The 22,119-nt window shown below is 37.4% G+C and overlaps 1 protein-coding gene across 3 annotated transcripts in view; it reads right to left on the bottom strand.

Moving 5' to 3' along the window:
* Nucleotides 1–693: 693 nt before the first annotated feature.
* Nucleotides 694–22,119, bottom strand: part of DSE (dermatan sulfate epimerase) — a 68,622-nt gene continuing 47,196 nt past the window's right edge. For 2 of the 3 annotated variants that reach the window (XM_030853634.2, XM_030853638.2), the window contains 4 exons: nucleotides 11,869–12,122; nucleotides 8,019–8,258; nucleotides 5,431–5,638; nucleotides 694–3,346 (listed from right to left, as the gene is read on the bottom strand). In XM_030853634.2, coding sequence (XP_030709494.1) covers nucleotides 1,582–3,346; nucleotides 5,431–5,638; nucleotides 8,019–8,258; nucleotides 11,869–12,122 — 2,467 coding nt within the window. In that variant the 3' untranslated portion in view covers nucleotides 694–1,581. Of the gene's footprint in view, nucleotides 3,347–5,430; nucleotides 5,639–8,018; nucleotides 8,259–11,868; nucleotides 12,123–14,481; nucleotides 14,487–22,119 lie in introns of those variants that run through there. The other variant, XM_060283508.1, reaches the window with a different exon arrangement.

Raw genomic sequence — 22,119 nt, 5'->3', positions numbered from 1 at the left:
AGAAAAAAAAATACTTCCTCAGAAGTCATCTTCTAGATTCCCAGTATAATGAGTGAAGTACAGTGAAAAGTCAGACTTGTGTTTTTTTATGTAAGAAGGTTCAAAATTAGAACTGCAAAAAGGGGCTCATAAGTTTCTGAATGTTTTTGTTTTCTGTTACTTACCGGTATTTCCATGAACCGAAAGGACAAGTGAAAGGAAAAGATTGCCATTATTACCTTAGACCTGTATCAGGGAACGTGTTCTCGTTACAAACGGGAGCCAAACGTATTTTGTTTTCAAGGGAGAAATACATAAAACTCAAATATGCTAAATGTGCGATAATGCACTTTAAGTTCCTTTTATCATTTTCTTGTGCTGAAATATCAATCTGTGGAATGTGTTTCCAGTACTCTGTGCTGCTATTACCTCCTGAGGACTTAACTGAAAATAAATATGAAAATTTTATGTTTTAAAAGTTTGGTATTACTTAAATATCAGAATTTGGCTTTTGTTTTAAATGTTTAAAATATGTTTAAAAAACAAAAAGGTAAATAAGCAGAGAAATTACTTCTTTCAATTCCAACTCTACTTTGTTTAATTAACGCATGTTCAAATAAACAGTTTTTCTTAAAAGATTTCAAAATTGTTGAATACATAGGAAAGAAGAAGAAAGACACTATAGAAAACTCACAATTATGATGTTTATTTAGCAAAATAAATTGAAGAAAGTTTTCTATTAAAAAAAGTAAGAATCATATCCAAATTTTAGCTTCCCCATCTTCTTTGGTACTGAATCAATGTTCAGGATATATTTATTTTGAAGTTAGTCATTGGGTCTATAACAGTTTTCCACAGAAGGAAAATAGAAAATTAAGTTACCTGTAATTGTCTCATTTATTGAATAACCAATGGGTGTGTAAAAGCAGTCAATTATGTGTATGCTGAAACCAACATCATCAAGGAAATTCATTCATAGATATATGTTTTCCACTGGAAATATATCCCAAATTTTTCAATAATATTCTGCCATCATTTTACTATGTTATCTGAATAGTAACCCAATGTACAGATGCTGTTATTCACTTAACTCATGAATTACTCTAAGGAAGGTGACACCACCACACCAGGACTTATTAACATTTATTTTCAACATGACTACACCATTAAAATTTTTTTTCTGTATTTCTTAGAATTGTGTACTTCAGTCTTTTCATAAAATAGTATCTGGAGATCGCTAATAGCATTAAATTAATATTAATAAAATCCAATTCTATCTAAGTCTTTTTCTCTTAAGAAGAAATATTACTTAAAACCAGACATTTTGTTCTTTTAAGAGCAGTATTATATGGACTGCTAATTCAGCCAAGCCACTTCCAGAAACACCATGTGACAACCAAGCTACTCTTATTCCTTTGATAAATTCTTTGCCTTTACCCATACTGATTTCTCCATGCCCCTGCTTTCTTGTGTGAAAGTACCTTCCCCTTAATTTGTTAAAAGAATCTGAGAAAAAAAATCCAGTAACAAACAAGGGCAATGATTTTATTTTTTGCACAGACTTGTGACCACAAAATGATCAAGCAATTTATAGCTTCAGTGCTAACACTGTGATTGGGAACAAGAAGAGTACAACCATAATAAAATACAGCTATCTATTAGAAGGACTGCATAAAGACATCTTTGGCCATGGAGGCTCTGGGCCCTCTGGAAATAAGTCAGTTGCATTGCCAACATGACAAAGAAAATAGTGATGTTCAGAATCAGGAACAGCCTGGTATACGAAGCAGACAGTGCTGGGGCTCTGCTGCGAGTCGTTGTCACCATCCGAGCCTGTCCAAACCGGCCTTTCATCAAATCACCATTTTTGTGTTTCTCATATGTTACATCTGCAAAATCTAAAAGGTCTTTCATTTCTTCATCTTCATCTATGGGCAGTTCTTTCTGTGCCAAAATCTGAGCTTTCTGTCGAATCTTTTTTTCATTGACTTCAATCTGTGCAAAAATATCAGGGACGGCATCCACAAATTTATAGCGCTTGCCTCCCCTTCGGTTTTTCTTGGACTTGCTTTGCTGCTGCTGCTGCTGTTGCTGTGATATGGCAAAAATCCTGTCGATGGCCTCCTCAGTCTGTCTCTTATCCGAAAATCTCAGTAGGCGCTCAGCAGTCTTCCTAAAGCTGGCTGTGTTCCGGACTCGGGACAGGATCTGCTTCTCCAGCAGCTGGAACACTGGCTTAAAATGCTGCAGGTTCTGTTCCACAATAGCGGCGTAGTCCTTCACCTCAGGGACAACGGTGCTCTTGATGGCTGAACTCCAGTCAAACAGAATTTTCTGACGGTCGGCAATGACCTGTGCCAAGGCCAACTGTTCTGTAGTCTCACCTGTCCACAGGTAAGTGGCGTAGGCATGCTCACCGGTGGCTACGAACACATCCAGTTGCTGAGAGTCTCCGTGGATGCTGAAGCTCTGAACGTCTATGGAGGGCCCTATGAAGAGGTAAGCTGCCCTGGTGATGGGACTTCGGAGGTGTGTGGTGACATTCACATAGTTGGTCCCATTGTAGGGATAGCCCCGAGGGTATGTCACTGAAGCAAAGGTTCCTTTCTCACTGTAGCCAGTATCATCCATCCAGTACATTTTATAGAGCCCATCTCGCTGCCTGATGAAAGCCCCATGGACCCCATCGACCACTGTCTCCTCAAAAGAAAAATCCACATTGTGGAAGAAGCCTGCTGCTGTCTCCAAGGGGCTGTCCTCTCCCAGGTGTATCTGATCCACGAGTAGGAGAAGCTGTGGATGCAGGAGGATCAGATTCCTCTGCACGTTCTTCAGATGGAGCTGGGGGTTGTAAGCGCCCACACCCTCTCCTCGGATGAAAACCACCCCATTTTTCTCCATTGCAGCAACAACTCTCCCCTGACAGCTAGCTGCCAGGTCATGCTTGTATTTAGACCATTTTGATGAACAGTCTTCTGTGACCTGACCTTCCCAGGGAGAAAAGCAGCTCTTGGACACAGCTGGGGAAAACATCAAAACATTGTTGAAGAAGGTATACTTTGGCCCATAGAGAGCCTCAGTAATGAAAGGCACACCGTTAGGAGCAAAAGTAAAGGAGTTTTGATCAGGATGTTCATGCCCTGCATTAAAATTTCTCCAGCCTTTGATCCAGTCTTTGTATTTGTTTCTGTGGACAATGTCATATATTGCACGTCCCCCAAGTTTTCCTGACTTGAAGGAAAGGAAAGATCTATTGATTTCTGCAGGCTGCGCACTTCCATAAGTCACAACACCCCAGTCTTCAAAATAATGCAATGCTGGGGTGCCAAAATCTGGAGGGGGGACAGATTTCAAGCTGGCATCATACCTGAAAGAATCAATTTTTAAAAATTAAATGGTTTTCCGATAGAAGTGAAAGGAACACAGCAGAGCCGCGAGGCCACACGGCAACGTGGCTGGAGGAAACAACATAAAAATGCCACCCAGAGCACTGGCAGCACAGACTGTATTAGGGGCATTTCTGAAAACACCCACGTATAATCAGCATGTGTAGGGGCATGCCCTTGGTGAATGGGAGAGGAGTGTGTCTTTACAACTGTGAAGGGTTTGAGCGGGAAATGACAGCTACTGATAATCGCTACGTGGACCCTCTTCACTTAATGATTTCAGAACTGCCACCCAAACGACGGGGGCTCATAGAATTAAGCAGCTCATCCAAACCTCTAGTTGAGGGGCTCCTATTCTAGGAAACCACATGTTAAGATTTGGACTTTAGCAATCCTTGAGTGCTGAGGAAGCACTGTTCTGCAAACAACTGATACTATTGAAAGTTCGGTAGCGTACTTTCTTCCCCCTCTAAAAAAATAAATTTAAATAGAGTCGAATTTCACGTATTAGATAAGATTTACTGCCAATACCACATCTAAGAATATGAATGGATGAAATTCAGGAAATGATCTAACAGTGGAGGATTTATGATCATGCCACCCACTGCCTAGCCCGATTCCAAGGTTTTGTTTTGTTTTAATCTGCAGATGATGTCATGCTTTTTTGATATAAGTTTCTTATTTTAATTTATGATGTTTATTATCAAAGTAAGATAATTCACATTAAACTTTCACCGTGATTAAGAACACAGGTTTTGATTCAGGAAGGCTCCAAAAATAATAATGAAGATGACTGTTCACTTTTGGTGATCTGAGACAACAGCCTTGACAGGTTCATATGATTTGCTGCTCAAGGGAAGAAAGGCTCTAAGATACTTTTTCTCTAAAGTGAATCAGTCACCTATGGTAGAGTTAATCTTACTGATATTTATTTGATTTGGGCTGTTTTGTCTTTTGTTCTGGAGTCTCAGTTACGGACATGAGCAATTGTCTCTCTGCTTCGGTCTAGTGTACAGTGCTGGCTTAATTATGATGATTTAACAAATCCAGAAACAAGTGGAACTGGCCATCCTCCTCTCAGGTTTTGGTCAGTTTTCATATTCCCATAAAGGCACTTTCTGAATCAAATTAGACTTAGCATTAATCTGACTCCTATAATCAGCTTTATAGAGCTCTCTTGTTTATTTATGGGTAAGTGAAAAACACTATTAAGTAATTACTTTAAATACCTAAAAGGAGCCAAGAATGGTTGCATGTTAATATATGCAGTTCATCTGTGAAGATAGTTTTTAAAAATGCTGGTTAAATTATGACAGTTACCACTTTACTAACTTTTTTTCCCCTCTTGTTTAATTTTTTTTTTGTGTGCATGAAAAGAAGCAATCAAACCACAGAAGCTTACTTTGGAGTTGAATGCAAATTTCAGTAGCTTGAAAAGACATCAGGGATTAATGATTAACCAGTTCCCTGTAATTTTTATTTTAATTTATTAGATGCCAAAAATGTATTTGGCAGTACTTTAAAAAGGAGAGCCTGGCTTCTCCTTCTAGGCTTAAAAGATTAAGGCAAAAAAATTACATGGTTCTTTTATTATCAAAGTAAAACTGTCAAATACTGTCACCACTTTTAAATAGTTTTGAAAATTTAGCCACAGCTTTGCTATTAGAAGATTATAATGCTCCATTTATCAAAACAAAACATTTTACTACTTTTTTTTTTTTGGTGTGATTATCAGAATAACTCAGTCTAAATTTCGTGGTTTTTCTCTTTATATGATTTCAAAAATGATGTAAATGAAAACATGCATATCTAGGAAATAGTGTGAGCCTAGGATTCTAATACATGTAAAGCAAAAACTGCAAACAGTAATTAGATCTTAAATGGAAGGAAATGTTTCTAACAGAATTTCAAAACTGTGATATGAACTGAATTGAAGCTGCGAGTACATAGGTGGCATGGAGAAAGTGTTAAAAAGTAGATTAGTTTTTCTTTTTTAATGTAAAAAAATTAGCACACTATACCCCTGGGTACAATTTCTCTTTAAAGCCAGTACAAGGTAGCATACCAGAGAAATTCTGTGTGAAGCGTACACCAGCGCTGCCCTTTGGAAGGCGTCCCTGGACCTTCCATCACACGGTTCCTTCTGATCTGGTCAGCCAACCAGTTACCACTGCCGTTACGCATGACAAATTTATCCAGGAACACTAATTGGCTTTCTGGACCATAAAACCAGTTGTAATTTGAGTCTGCAATAGCCACAGTTCTTTGAAACCCTGGGGAAAGAAGTTTGACAGAATTAAGATAAGTTTAAAACTGCCTACTTCCATAAAGGCCCAAACAATGATTCTCAATCCTGGTTCCAAATTAGACTCAATTGTGTACCTTGGATAAAAATAAGAAACAAAAAACCACCATGTCCTCACTCTACCCCAGGCCAGTTAATCAGAATCCTTCTAAGTCTTCCACAAACCTGTGTGCAAGTTTGTCATGTGGCAACTTGTCTTTGGTAATGGAAACAACTATTAATGCTTACGTTTGTTGCCTACCTTCCTCATTTTCTAATGTCCATGCTGCTTGCAAATATAATTGCATGGATACATGGGAGATCTATCCTCTTGTGCATGGTGAGTCCCTGAACCTGGAATCAGCACTAGCTTTCCCACCAACTCATCCCACATCCCAGACCAAGATAATAACGTAAGGTGCTTCAACTTGGCATCCAATACAGCAGAAATTATAAGGTTTCGGGGAGAAACTGAGTTTCTATAGGAAGAAAATGAAACAATTCCAGAGAAGGTCCTGCCTGTATGTACTATTAGAAGTTGAAGAAAAGAGAGAAAATGTAAAGATCATACTGGAATAGGTCAGAAAAACAAATGTAGGTAAGACCAGATAATGCTCCAGGCATTCTTGAAAAAGAAGAATGGAATAAAATTCTGGGTCAGACAGGAATAATCGTTACTAGAATAGCCATTGTAGAGAAAATAAAAAAGAAATGTTGTTGAGAACAGACTGACTTAACACAGAATCCCTTCTAAAAATGCCTGCATGACCATGATTTACAGCTAATGTTTTTGCTTCTAGCAGTTTAGTAAACTCTCGTCCAAGTAAATCTTACTATAAAATGTGATTTTCTGAATCTTCTACTAACCTGTATCTTAAAAGCAGATGGGATGTTTTATTACTCTGAATCCCCTGCCTATTATAGTGCCTGGCACATAAATGTTCAATAAAGGTTGTTTTACTAATTGACACAAATACATGATTTCTCCTCTTAGAGGTGCTCATACTGTCTTTTCCACCTTAGGCAGTAGCCACATACATAGTTCACAGCAAACCCAAGCCCTGATGTGGCTGGCTGTTAGAACTCAGATCAAATTACAAAGCACTGAGACCTCTTAAAGGCCCTTGCTTTAGATGGCCTTTGTTTACCAAGATAAACTAAAGATAAAAGAGGCCTCTCCTGCATGCTTAAGGATAACCAAAACAATAGGGCTCCGCATGTGAGTCTAAACTAAATTTTTCTAAACTAAACATGGTTCTTTTGCTCGGCAGTATTTTTTTGATAACTAATCCAATAATGGAGATTCTATCCAATCCATGTGTATATAACCAGAGCAAAAAGATTTAAAAACTGCATTGTTTGCTGTAGGTCTCGAATCATTCAACTAAAAAATTGCATTTCACTGAGGGAAAACCCACCCTGATGAAAATTTACCTCCTAAACTTTTTCTAACACGGTAGTCCTGTTTAGAAATAAGGAGAGTTATAGGCTGTCCTAGAAATGAATAAACTCTTTATATATGTGTGTGTGTGTGTGTGTGTGTGTGCGCGCCAGTTCTCTTAAAAGGCTAAGCTACATAGCAACAAGAAATTAGAAGTTTCATAGAAATTCATTTTTATCTTTTTTTTTTTTTTAATTTTCAGCCGTGTTGCACGGCACGTGGATCTTAGTTCCCCAACCAGGGATCGAACCCACGCCCCCTGTAGTGAAAGAGCGGAGTCTTAACCACCAGACCACCAGGGAAGTCCCAGAAATTCATTTTTTGGTTTGCTTTCTATATCTTATACCACTTATTTCCATAAAATATTTTGAGTATTAACACATTATTGGCCAGGGGATTTCTGCAGAAACTAACGCCTATGCCTGTAATACGTCTCTGGTCAAAAATGTGTTAAGAGAATACTAAACCCCCAATTTAAATATGTAGATGTAATCTTTCTTTTGAATCATGTTTGTATAGTTTGGAAGAAAAAATTTAAAACTAAAAAAGTAAAGTAGGATCAATTAGGGATCACACATAAAGGAAAATTAACATGTAATCATAATTTTTTTTGTTTCGTTTAGATTCATGAAAATGTGTTTGTATATGTACCCAAGTTTGTACACATACAAAAATAAAAGTACTGTGGAGGCTACAAATTATATTTGATCTGTTAAGTTCTAAGCTTTATAATACCTAAATCACATTAACTCTCCAAATATTCCTGGCTATACACAACTCTTGAATTATTCTTTGATTTAAAAAAAAAAATCCCTTTAACCTCAATATGGCTCAAATCCCATGTTTCTTTTCTTAGTCTAGTCCATCTTCGTAATCAGAAAAAATTACAGTAGTTTAATGTTTTCCCACTTCTAAGTCCTCACTGTACCTGGCAGGATGGTTCTATACATAAATGCAAAGTGTTGTTTAAGCCATGGGTGGCCAAAGTGGTTGATGTCAAAGTGCCTCTGAACAAGAAACATATACTGGAAGAGTGATCTAGTGGTGTAGCTGCCATATGCAACTCCTTCATAGAGGGAGCCGTCTGTCACCTCTCGGAGCAAGACAAGAGACTTCTCCATGATGGTCAGAACTTGTTTGGTCCATAAGTAAGCTTCCTGAAGATACCCTGAAAGATGAAAACACATGGAAACAATGACTAAGGCTGTAACAAACTAAAAACAAAAATGTGGCCAAATAAAACCCTCTGAGTTATCTGACCAGTTTATACTGCAAATTGCATTTTGGAAAACTCTCACTTATCAACATTATAAATAACATCCTGCTAGTCCAGGTTTATGATGAGTCCATGATCTACGTTAAGAAGTTCTTGAATACAGGTCATTTATTAATTAAAGACAAACCTTTAAATAAGTATCAGTCATTTCATAATCTTTAATAAACTGAAACCACACCACATCTAAGATTACAAACTGTACATACTTTATGTCTGCAAGAAAGGATCTGTACATTGAAACTTTTACTCAATTTTTCTAGAAAACACTGAAAATATTTTTGAAGTTTTCCGCTTCACAAAAACTGTCACCATTATTTTACAGAATTTTTAACGAGCTGCAAATACTATAAATGCTACATGAATATTCTCCAACGTGCCCTGTTCTGAGAAGACAATACCTCATCCTTTACGTGGTTTTAGATTCCACAGCATTGGAAAAGGCAGCACAGTGGGGTGGAGAGACCATTGGAGTGGCAATCTAAAGGTGACAAAAATCAACTGGGAGTCCCTAATCTACCAAAAACGAGCCACATGATTTTGTTCAAGCACTTCTTCCACCTGCCACATTTTTCAATTTCCCCAGCTGAAAATTAAAGGTCTAAAATTTTTTCTAAAATCCTTTTGACTCAGAAATGCTATCTTCCTATAATTCTTGTGAGACCAGCGTTCAGGCAACAATAACAAGTCCTCACATCTCGTAACATTTATAATTCACACAGCACCGAATATAATCTTACTTAATCCTTTTAACAACTCAATTATGCATTATTACCCCAAAATTACAGAAAGGTTGACTTGTCCTCTGGCATATGACTAAAAATGAACAGAACTTTGATCTGAACCTAGGTCTTTAGCTTTAAGGTTTGTTTTGTTTGCTTGTATTTAAAATACACAACCCCTAAGGATAAAATTAAGCTCACTGCCTCCTAATGAGTGGACTTTTGTTGGATCACTCCCATAGACGTGCGTGTGATCACCCATGCTGAACCCTCTACCACAGTCTACTAGGTGTGCTGGGTATGGGGGCTTCCAGAGGCCCAGGCACCACCAGGTACCTCCCAGCCTAAATCCAAGGTTCCAGGCTAAGACAGACCAAGCTCTCATCTCACGGGGGTGCAGCACCATTCTCAGGCTCTGCTGTGCAGAGGTTACTGTTAATTGTACACTGGTTCCTTCTCCCATCCAGCTCCACCCCTGACCTGCCAGCCTTCTGCATAGTTTTCAATTTCCATTAGTCACTAGAGTTTAAAATCTCAATCATCCTCATCTTTTTTCTCTCTATATCCTCCAACTCCAATCAGATACCAATGTGACTGATGTTTAAAATTAGAACTGCTACTCACTGCTCCCCAGATATTACCTGATTTTCCTTATAAAAACCCTATGCATGAGACGAGGCAACGTCTACCTTTGTAAACTTCAAATCTGTCAATACAAGGTACCAATATTGTTGTTACTGATGTTCTGCCCTGTATTTTTTTTCCATCATCCATACACCTTGCCTGGAATGTTCATTATTTTCAGTTATCCATATCCTACCCATCCTTCAAAGTTTCATGAACCATCTCAAACTCACCTAAAGAACCTTGTTCTCCTGAATTCAAACTTAACACACTCATTGGATATTTAATCATAACTTCATGATCTCCCTTATTTCATTCCGTGGTAATATTAAAAGTATGGTGTAGTCATTTAAACATCTCACACCTGTCTTCTTTCCAAGTGATTTGTAAACTGCATACGTGTGACCCTGTGGGCCCTGTATCCTAAGCCTTAAGACAGGGTTAGCAGAACAGAGGAAAAACCCTAACTCTCTCACTGCTGAAATTTCATCTGAGTCCAGTAGGAGCTACACCTGACTAAGCTACCTCAGTCAGTATCTACAAGGCTGCTCTGAGAACATGGAATGATTGGCACAGTGCGGCTGAGGTAGCTCCTAAAGTTAGAGCGAGGCTGCCAAGAAAGCCGGGGCTGTAAGTCTGATTATTAACTGAGATGTGCAGGACCAGAGATTTCACTCCTTCTTTTGTCCCATCTTCTTAGAAACGTGTGTGCTGCTTACGGAATGGCTCTGGGAGACTGCATCCCAGAGCAAGCCATTACTTTACTCAGAAAACAAAGGCATGTGAAAACTCCTGCCAGAAGAAAATTCAAATTTTGACCCAATTCGAGCCAGTATTTTAGGTGCCTGCTTAATATCTGGAACAATTTTATCTACTGTGAAGAATGAAGAAATAAGCTCTATTCCTGTTGGTAAAGAACTAAAATTTATCTAAGGAAATAAAACTGTGCTAGACTAAAACTCAAGGCCCCAAGCTGCGATCCAGCTCACTCCAAGGTTCTTTCCACCAGTTCATGATGCTGTCTTTCCACAGGCCTGTGGATTTATAAATGGTCTGATGGTAGGTGTTCACATGGCTTAACCTCTTGACTTTTAAAATTTCATTTGTTTTTGTGAGAGTGGGGGGCAAAGGGAGCTAGCATGAAAATTTACCCTCTTAATCAAGCTTTCCTTAAGTTACTAAAATTGAACTTCTATTCTGAGAGAGGTAACAAAATATAGTGGAAAGACAATGAAGTTTGAGTTTGTCTAGAACTGGGTCCCAATCCCAGCTACCTTATATGGTTGAGGTGAGAATTAAATAAAATATGGACAAGGATTAGCACATGCCATAGGCTCAATTAATTTTAGTTTCTTTTCTTCTAAGACCTAACTAAAAGTGATGGTTCATATGACAAGGGAGAAAGCTAGGCTTGGGTAGAATCTGATGCTGGGTAATGTGCAAAATGCTTACTAATTCTCATGGGGAATATAATCAAGAGTTAAACTCTTTTCGATTTGCCAGTTATGAGTATATATTTAATTCTAATAACTTACTGTGACCTTAGGGTTGTTTTTCTTAAACATAATCTTATTTAGTCATTTATAGACTTCCACAGGAGTTGTCATTAAGTCAGAATTACAAGAACAAAGAAAATGCGATATTAGCGATTACATAATACAATAAGGTAAAGCAGCTATACGATCCACAAAAGGCAATTCCAAATTCGACCTGAATGATGTAGACTGATTGTTTTAAAGTCTTTAGAGGGACAAAAAAAGTAGTGCTGTAATGATACACACCTGTGTATGAGGACTATTCAGTTCATATAATAAACCATCTGTTCAGCTTTTAAAAACCCTATCCAGGCTGGCTGCCTTCACTGTCAAAAATCTTTGGAAAAAGGAACATTCACCACTGATCCTGTGCTGTAAGGATATGGCTTGGGACAATCAAACGCCGTACTCAAGTAACCTTCAGGCTAATATAACAAGCAGAAATGAGGAAAGAGATGTCTCTCAACTCTTCAAGAGGTGTCCCAGATATCACTTCATCTTATGGGCTTAGTTAGGATCCAAGCATGAACATATACTTAGACTAGTTATATAAATGCTTTGCTCACAACATGGTAACTACAAGTGATGTCAGCTCAGGCATCCCCTCGGTGTGTCGGTACGCACCTTGATTCATCAGGACCAGGCTTCCTGTGAGCAAGGCCATGCAGTTGGTGGGCTGATGATTGTGCAGGTATTGAAATCCCCACCCTCTCCTGTATGAAGTTTCATACATATATCCCGAGGCATTGGCAATCACTTCAAGAAACCTCTCCTGTTGTGTCTTGCTCAGGTAGTTGTACAAGAAGTCATAGGCAGTGGCAAAACCAACCAGGGAGTGAGCAAGCGGGACTTCATCCCAAGGAGCATCTTTCACCAACCTGTAAAGGAAAAGAAGCCACGCAAATGAGTGCCAGCAGGCTCACAGCCCTCATCACACTTTTAAAGTGTCTATTTCTCAGAACTAAAGGACACAAGTGGAGATACAATCCAAAAGGTTTAATGACACAAAAGACAGATTTCCCTCCACATAAGACACAAGCATAAAGTTTGTCTAATGTGAAAATTACAGAGTACACACTTTTCTCTCTCCAGCTTCTGGCAACATCAAGATGTTGAGATTTTTCTACTTTTGACTTTTTTTTTTGGTTTGGTTTGGTTTTTTTTTTGCGGTATGTGGGCCTCTCACTGTTGTGGCCTCTCCTGTTGCGGAGCACAGGCTCCAGACATGCAGGCTTAGCGGCCATGGCTCACGGGTCCAGCCGCTCCGCGGCATGTGGGATCTTCCCGGACCGGGGCATGAACCCGTGTCCCCTGCATTGGCAGGCGGACTCTCAACCACTGCGCCAACAGAGAAGCCCACTTTTGACTTTTTGCTTTACTCTTCATGGGAGGTAGAAGAATATATTCAAAGAGATCGAAAGCACATAACGTCATGGCAGATCAAAATTCTCTGGAGTACCCATTAACTAGTGCTTGCCCTCCCCTTTCTACCTGAAGTAGGGTTCTCAGTTCTGTTCCATGGCTGCTGTGCTGAAACTGTCCAACATGTATGTATATCCTATCTTATTTCCCACGGGCTGGTCAAGGTGAAGGTACCACGGTGTACAGTTTGGGACCTCTCAATCTAGACAGACCCGCTTGGTCAATGCCATGATGAGGAGAGTGGCTAAAACGCTGGTGTAAGGGAGTAAAATGAGCTGATTCTAACTCAGATTTCTGCGTCTCATTTTTTCTCACAGAATGAAGGGCACTGCCTTTAAGATTCTTCAAGTACTTTTCAGGGAAGTCTATAAAAGCTGATCTGTGAAGTATTAAACTGTCATTTTCTCGGAAACCAAATTTCTGCTTGACTTGCTACATAATTCTGCAAGTACATTAATAGTCGTGTGGCCTGCATGACACAGGAAGCGAAAAAGGATCTTTCGCAATCACAGTTCTAGGGAATTATCCAGAAAACCCTCCCTATCTGTTCAGGATGTATTTGAGTAATCTCTAAAACAGGGAAACAAATGAAGGGTGTGCTGTACTTGCGGGAGGTGGAAGAAAGCTCTCAATTAGGGATTAAACTAAAGCTTAACATTTCTATGCCAGAGCCTCTTTTTGGCCAACTAGTGAAGCCTCAGCCTCTTTCTCAATATGTTAACATATAATAACATATAATATCTTATATGTTAATTCATAACATATAAAACATAGGGATACCAGGAAAGGTATTACTTTGAAATATAACTATCAGTACAGATATTTTTAAAAATTGTGATATATGTGCTTCTTTATTAAGGCATTAGAATACAAGATTTAATGGCAGGGATAGTAACTATGATAATGTATAAGTAGTGATGAGCATAAATAATATTTTGAGATGTACACAGTAACTGAATGTGACATGAAAATATCTGTGACAAAGTTACAGGTTCTCCTGATATTACTATAGTTGGTTATCCAGATTTATGATTTAGAAGAGATGCTAAAATTTCAGTTAGAGTTAGTGAAAATTAAGATGCAGTATTTCTCCCATACAAACCTCACAGACCCTAGGTTAAGAATACTTAAAATGTTCTGAGAGACTACCTGTTCTAGACTGTGCTCCTCTTTCAGGAGTTTATATTAAAGACCTGATCTTAGTAAGGGCTTCTCTGCTCACTCTGTCAGAACTTCAGCATTACTCCCCAACTCACAGTATTTCATTTGCCTTCCTCACTTTTTTGTCCTCTTAGCGTTTAAGTATGTATATGTATATGCATATGCATAGTATCCCCTACTAGAATTGAAGTTCTACGAGAGCAGGGTTATCTTTTCTTCTCTGTTGTATTCACTATTGGATCCCCAATCCTACAACAGTGTCTGGCACACAGGAGACTTTCAATAAATATTTTGGGGAAGAAAGAAAAAAAAATGAAGGAACAAGCCTATAAAACTAGGCTACACTGTTGACAATGAATATGTGATGATTAAGAAATCAGGAATTTGGAAGAATCCCTTGGTATTTAACAATAACTTCAGTGTTTGGTTAGCTGTGCTAGTGATACAGCCTGGTGCTAAAATGACTACAGTTGATGAGCTTCTTAACCAGTTGGCCACGGACAAAGCTGCCTTGCCAGTCAGCTGGCCAGTGTGTGTACTGGTTGTAAACAGACTATGAAGAGTGTAAATTAATTCCCTACTTCTAGGAAAAAAACCAACTCAGACTGCAAGCTCACTGCCAGGGAGTTAGAAACACAATCTTCACTGACTTACAGTGATTGGGGAAGCAGGCAGAGGCTCCAAGGCATTTTTTTCCCCAGCCCTGTGTCTTTGCACCATGTCACCTATAAATGACAGCACATACACGTAGCCATGATAAAGCTGGCATCAATGAGCTGCTACCATCTACTGAGCCCTGACACGTCTGATACACCAGTGAACTTATTTTTTATAGATAAAAGAACATTTAATATAATTGTTCTTCAGGAAATAGTACTATGCAATTTGTGAGAAAATTTCCAAGTTCCCACGTATAGTTGCTTACTCCAAGCAGTTTCCAATTCAACAAAATCCTAGCACACTGATTAAAAAAAAAAAAAAGAGTTCCTGGTACCATCAGGTGCATCACTATATCATTACGAAATCTGATCTGTAATAGCTACATTTCTAAGACGTTTCTTTACCAATACATTCTTACCCAGCTTCATCTTCAGACACAGAGAGTAATTATGGATGAGACTATATTTTACTGTCATGGAAACCAAAGGAAATTTGCTTCTAGCTCATGAATAGCAGCAAAGGAACTATCGTATTCAATGTGATCCTAACTAGCAGCTACTAAAACTACTAAAGAAGCATGTTAAGAATCACAAAAAAAGATACAGGTATTAATATATGAATTTTATTTCAGCTTAAAATATTTATATGTACATATTTACCAATCTTTTGAAGGGGAGCTAAAAGCCTTGTCTTTGAATGTGGGTCTACGGATCAGTGTCATTGTTTTTCCCTGCAAAGAACACATATAACACATCATCACAATGTCCAGCCTTGGTTTAATATAGGAAGAAATTAAAGATACTTGTGAAGGAATATAGAATCCTTCCAGACTTTTATGAGTTTTTCCCTAAACTTTTACTAACCTCATCCACATTAACTTATGACAGCAATTTTTTATAGTAAGTCATTCCAAAGCATTTAAGTTGGTTTTGGAACTATTAATTCTTTTTTATAAACTCACACTTATTCTATTTGTATAATATTATTAAAATTGTGTAATTACAGGTATTAGTGAAAGTGGCATAAACTGGTCTGAGAACAAATACAACTGACATTTGCTAAGCACATAATTCTATGGGTGGCAACAGAAATTAATGGACACAGCCTTGACATTCAGCAGTCTCTGAGAGCTGCTGCCAGTTATACAAGGAATGGAGGTTAATTTCATTGGCAAGTCAGTTAAGAGGTGGTTAGTTAAGAAAATTAAGTAAGTTAAGAGGAGGTTAGTTAGGAAAATTTTTACTGTATTCCTTTTCATAAGCTATACTTTCCCCTGTTTAGAGAACGATTCTTAAATTAAGGTCCATGGACCCCTGGGGTCTCTGAGACTCTTTCAGGGGATCCACGACTACAAATTATTCTCATAATAATATAAAGATGTTATATGTTGATATTTGCCCTAATGGTGCAAAAGTACTAGTGGGTTAAAAATGTTGGCATCTTAGCAAGCCAGGCAGGGGCACTGAACTGTTCTAGTAATCCTTGTATGATTCTGCATACTGCCGTGCACTCTAAGTTTTTAAAAAAAAAGCCAGTTTCACTTAAAGTGGTAAAAAAGTGGTAAAAATTATTAATTTTATAAAATCTCAACCTTTTTAGTTCATATCTTTCTAATAGCCCATGGGATGAAATGGGAAGTATGTAAAAAGCACTATCCGTAGCAAAGTAAATAACTATCATGAGGAAGAAATTGTGCATTTAGTTGAGAGCTGAACTAGCTCCTTGCTTTTCCACGAAACATCGTTTTTACGTCAGAGAATGACCAACTGACAAATTATAGTTTTTTAGACTTGGGTATTTAAGTGGAAGTCTTTTTGAAACAAGGAAGCCTGCCAGTTCAAGAACAACTGAAAGGTTTTGTTGACAATGACAAAATTTGAGCTTTCAAGCAAAAAAAAAAAAAAAAAGAATTTTGGAAAAATCGTATTGATAACAAGTGTTATATTATATAACTAAATGCATCAACATTTGGAAGATGGGAATAACTCAGTGAATAAACATTCAAATAAAAAAGGCATATTACAAAACCATACAAAGATAAAAGATTCATTGTAAGTGCAAAGCACACTAATGGATTTTTTACCAATTAAAATATATGAGAAATTTTATTAACTAACATGGTTTCAGATTCCACATTGAAACTAACTTTTATAATCCAGATTCCACATAGAACTAACTTTTACAAAACTACCACTTGTCAAGTTCTAGTACAGTAGCAAAGAAAACTGTCAAAATTATCTGAAAAGACTCTTCAAATACTCCTCCCTTTTCAGTCAGATGTCTGTGTGAAGCTGGATTTTCTTCATATTTCTTCATATTTTCAACTTAAACGCTACATTGCAACAAACTGAATACAGAAGAAGATATGCAAGATTTGCAAAAGTATAAAACAATGATCTCCTTCACACTAAATATTTTGTCTCCAAAAATCTCGTTATTTTTTGCCTAAAAATATGTTATCTATGTTAATATGAAATGGATTTATCTTTCAAGAGAATGAATAAATATTTTAAAAAAATTTTTAGCTTTAATTTCTAGGATAGTAAATTTCAATAGGTATAGCCCACATAAACAAAGCTCTTTGATGTCTGATGTCCTCATTAATTTTTAAGAGTGCAAAAGAGTTCTGAGTCCAAAACATTTAAAATCTGCTGCCTAGAATATTTCCAAAGGTGAATTTAAGTGAATTTATGTGAAACAGAATGATGTGAACATAGAAAGGAACTATTAATTGCCTGGGTTGGGGTGCACGGTATTGGTGGGGAAAGGCATAGGGTTTATCATGATGTGCTATTTCCATAAATCAAGTTGTGACTGTAAAAGGAAGAGACATAAAAACCTTTCCAAAATTTAGTAGCTTCACTAATCAGAATTTTTATAACAATTTCCTGTGGATAGACTGCTTCCATTATCATAAATGCTTTTGAACTACTATGTACAGAGTACAAAAGTAGGCAATCTAAGGAGTCTATTACTTAAAAATTGACAGCTTACTTGATGCAATGACTAATATAAAAAGTCTAATAACAATGTTGGCATTCATTTTTATTTGCATAGATTTGTTTTAAATGATCAGTTATATTCAAATTTTTTCCATATAGTCTTAGTAGATATTTTGTAGAAAATTATTATCTGGGAAAAGATTAATACTTAGGTATCTAAGATTAATCTTAGGTATTATGAGGTTCACAGAATAGTCTATGTATAATATTGTTTAAATTTTTATACTATTTCATTTATACACATACTGTTAAAATAAATACTTGGAATAACAGAAGTTCTGTATTTAAAATCTAAGAGGTGTCAAGAGGTCACTGATATTTAAATATTTAAATGAATCAACGATATACAAAAAAAAAAATACTGGAAACAAGGGGACAACTCGTAACTCCCTTTACAATGTTATTATGGTTATTAGTCCTGTTTTTGAGCACTTTTTACAGCTTGACAATTTTATACCAGGATTTTCATATGTAACTGTATTTTGAAGGTCATGATTTGATCCATGGTATAAGCAAGTCTATGTGTTTTCAAAAGTATGTTTAAATGAGGCTCCACTGTTTGTTAAACGTTTCCAAAAAGTAGAACTCAAAACAATCCTTCTTTTTCTCATTTTGAGATAACATACAGTTTTATAACCCTATAAAATATTTACACAGTAAATTCATAAAGTAGAAGATTCATATTTCAAAATCTGGTTTATTTTAGACACTAGATGTTCATGTATAAATATAAATGTAAGAGAAAATGAAATAAGCCTTAAAGGAATTAAGAATTTAAACGTACAGTGCAGCGATGAGCTCTTTAGAAATTCCCAGATGTAACTTTACAGGGCAGAGCAGCACCAGCTTCACATTTGCCAGCTTCGCTGCAGCTGCGTCTACTGCACAGAAGCTACACCTCTGCCTATAGCATGTACTGGCTCACACCACCAAAATATGCCAATATAAGGTCAGTTCTATTCTTTTTTTTTTTTTTTTTTTTTGCGGTACACGGGCCTCTCACTGTTGTGGCCTCTCCCGTTGCAGAGCACAGGCTCCGGACGCGCAGGCTCAGCGGCCATGGCTCACGGGCCCAGCTGCTCCGCGGCATGTGGGATCTTCCGGGACCGGGGCACGAACCCATGTCCCCTGCATCGGCAGGTGGACTCAACCACTGCGCCACCAGGGAAGTCCAGGTCAGTTCCATTCTTAAAATGTAAATCAATCTATTCATTCTAAAAGAGTCCTGAAGACAGTAACCTGACAGTCATTCAGTTTTTCTGTGCTTGGAAACAACCTCCAGTAAGTTAGGAGAGTCATGTGTTCCCACTGCTTTTAAAAATATGACTCATGGCAATTGTGATTCGTCTTTTTTCCCCTCTGTAAGTTAAACATAAAAACTAGCCATAAATGTTAAATGTCAGTAATATGTGAAATTTTGTAAGTAATTCCTGTAACATTTAGCCAAAGGAAGTGGATTTCTAACCCGTGTGGCCTTGCCTGTGAAGCACAGTGGGACCCTGACAGTGACTTGCCAAGAAGAGCAGAGTAAGCCCGGAATATAGACAAACTAGATCTAGGGGCCTCTGAGTGGGTAGCAAGCTATCCAAGGTGCATGTTAAACTCAACTCTGGCCCGGTTTGTAGTCCATATTCCAAATGTTTGATCAGGTGGCTAAGGGGTGGCATTTGCATCATGAAGCAAAATTAACTATTTATAGTTGGGAGGAAAGAGAGAAATTATATTTCATATTAATTAAGCACATAGTGTATGCCAAGCCCTTTACATACTTTATTTCATTTAATCTTCAAAATTCACATTAGATGTTATAGCCCCATTTCATAGATTGTAAAAGCGGTATTTGGATAGGAAAATTACTCGTTGAAGATTACGTAGCTAAGTTAAAGAATGGAATCCAGGACTACCTGAATCTAGAATTTTTACTTCTTCCTGGTGAGGGAAAGCACTGTGCTTATAAGGAAAGTCACCAACTTTGCCATAAGAACCCAGCCAGAAGAAAGGGCTAGTCAGCAAACCTACCAAGAGCTAGGCAGAAGGGCACTTATGCTGAAATACAACAGAGGGTTCCAAAGCCCTGCCATGTTCATGATACCAAGAGAGAAACATGGCAAGAGGTGTGGGAAAAGGGGCAGACATGAGGAGAGATATCATGATACTGTGCTCACAAGGTTGCTCAGGGCCCACCCTAGGAACATGTGATTCCAACCATGTAGCATTCCTGAAACAATTCTTCCTTCTCCCCACAGACCTCTGGTGAGCGTGAAGCTCCTCATATACTGCTCCAGGTCCAGCTGGTCCAGGGGCTAGTGGGCCTGACTGAACCTGCATGCTGAGAACGTTCAGCTCCTAAAGCTAGCCAGGGCTACAGACACAGAAATAGACAATGAGCTTTCCTTTCTGAACATCTACTTTGCTCCTTACTAGAGAACAAATGCTAAAAGGATAACAGAATGATAGAATGGGAATTGACTATATATTAAGACATCTTCAGGGAAAATCACTTATCGACCATGAACTATAAAAGATCATTTTCTTCCACAATCTTCATTTCCATATTCATGAAATCACTGGATTCAATATATAGAGTACTACCACTTAATTTCATTTTAAAGCTATAAATTCAATATTCCAAATATTAAATTCTAAAATACAAAAATTTAGGTCAGTTTGGCCCTACTCAAGAATACTGAGGAGTCAATTATGCAAAAGCAGAAACTAAAAAGAATATTCTTTTTTACTTAAAAAAGGATTCTAGATGGCTTATAGAGAAAATGAATTAGTCTGAGTGTGAAAATATACACCAAGCTAATGTAGTAGTGTTGTTAAGTGGGAAATGGCACTGCCGTGTCATTATTCCAGTGTTTAATTCGCTGACACAAAGTCCTTTTATCCAAATATCCAAGTATGCTATCCAAGTACGCTGTTTCATTCTATTTAAATGGAATCAAACAGCATTCAAAATTGTAATCCCTTTTTGCTGGCCAAGTGTGTTTTGGGCTAGTGTCCAGCCTGAAAAGGTAAGAGGGAGAAGCACGATAATTAAGATGATTCAGATTTCATAAGAAGACCTCTGTTTTGTAAGAAAGGCAGAGCTCAAAGGACTAGAGTTTAAAACAGGCTCATCTATCACATTCTAATAATAAATTACGAAAGCATCTGTTATAATGGAGAAATTCTGAAACTTGAAAAGGTGGTAGGAGAGAATAACCCAGATTTCCTGCATTGTTCAGAAAAGCTTAATCAAATGATTTTTGGCCTTTTAAAAAAGTAGCTTGGTATTTTATAGGTTTAACATGCTTTATATTTATACGTGTAAAATGTTTCTAAAAGTTCAGTTGAAGACTTCCCTGGTGGTCCAGTGGTTAAGACTCCACGCTTCCAATGCAAGGAAGAGGGCACGGGTTCAATTCCTGGTTGGGAAAGTTCCACATACCACGTGGTACAGCCAAATAAATAAATAAATAAAAGTTCAGTTGAACAATTCATAGATGTCATCACTTCAGTCAGTGACTATGCAAGTATCCAGTGATCATGTGAGAAACAATGCCTAGAAGCAGCTGATCTGATTTTAAGAAAAAATTAAACATGCAAGAAGAGCCAGGGAAGTCAATGAAAAGAAGAACAATGATGGAGGGTGACTAGCTCTGCCAGAGAAGAAGACACACTATAAACCTTCGCTAATCAGAATACAGTGGTACTGACATATGAATAGATAGACATACCAATGGAATGAAACAAAATTCAGAAACAGGTGCAAAACATATGGAAACTTGGTATGTGATAAAGGTGGCATCAAAAATCAATAGGGAAAAGAAGTACCCTCCAACAACTTATACTGGAACAACTAGATAGTCATTTGAAAAAAGGAGAAAATTGGATCCAAACCTCATAGAATACAAGAAAATAAACTCTAAATTAATTAGGCATCTAAATATAAAGTATGAGATAAAAAAATCTTAAAAGAAAGCATGGATGAATTCCTTTGTGACCTGGAGAAGGAAAAGCCTTTCCAACTATGATTCAAAAACAAGAAGCAATAGAAGAAAAGACATCATTTTGGCCATATAAAGCTTAAAAGAAAAAATAAGACAAAACCTTTTGCACAGGGGGAAAAAAAAGACCACAAGTAAACATGAATAAACCGGGGAAAAATATTTGTATCATATACTCTGAATACAGTTGGACTTATCCTAACATACCAAAGGCTCATAAAATTTAAGAAAAAGATCAAAATCTTATTGGAAAAATGAGCAAGTGACAAACAAGACAGTTAACAAAAAAAAAAGGGCAAACATCCCTCATTCAAAATTCTCATCTTCACTTATTATAAAAGAAATTTAAATCAAATTACAACTGATCTAACATTCGAATCAGTAAAAATCTCAAATAGGACAAATACTCTAGTCAAAGCTGTGGAGAAATAGGCACACTCTTAAAATGCTGTTAGGGGTGCAGAGCAGTACATATCCTATGGGGTAGAGCTTGGTAACATTTAACAAATTTTATAAACATTTTATATTTTGATCCAGTAATACCACTTATAGTAATCTACCACAAATAAAAAACATATATGCATAAGGTTATTTATCATGGCATTATTTGTAATATGATTCTGACATGGTACATTGTG

This window comes from Globicephala melas, chromosome 14 (genome assembly GCF_963455315.2).
Source record: "Globicephala melas chromosome 14, mGloMel1.2, whole genome shotgun sequence".
NCBI lineage: Eukaryota > Metazoa > Chordata > Mammalia > Artiodactyla > Delphinidae > Globicephala > Globicephala melas.
Note: the sequence above shows the minus strand (reverse complement) of the source record. Positions and strands in the feature narration are given on the sequence as shown.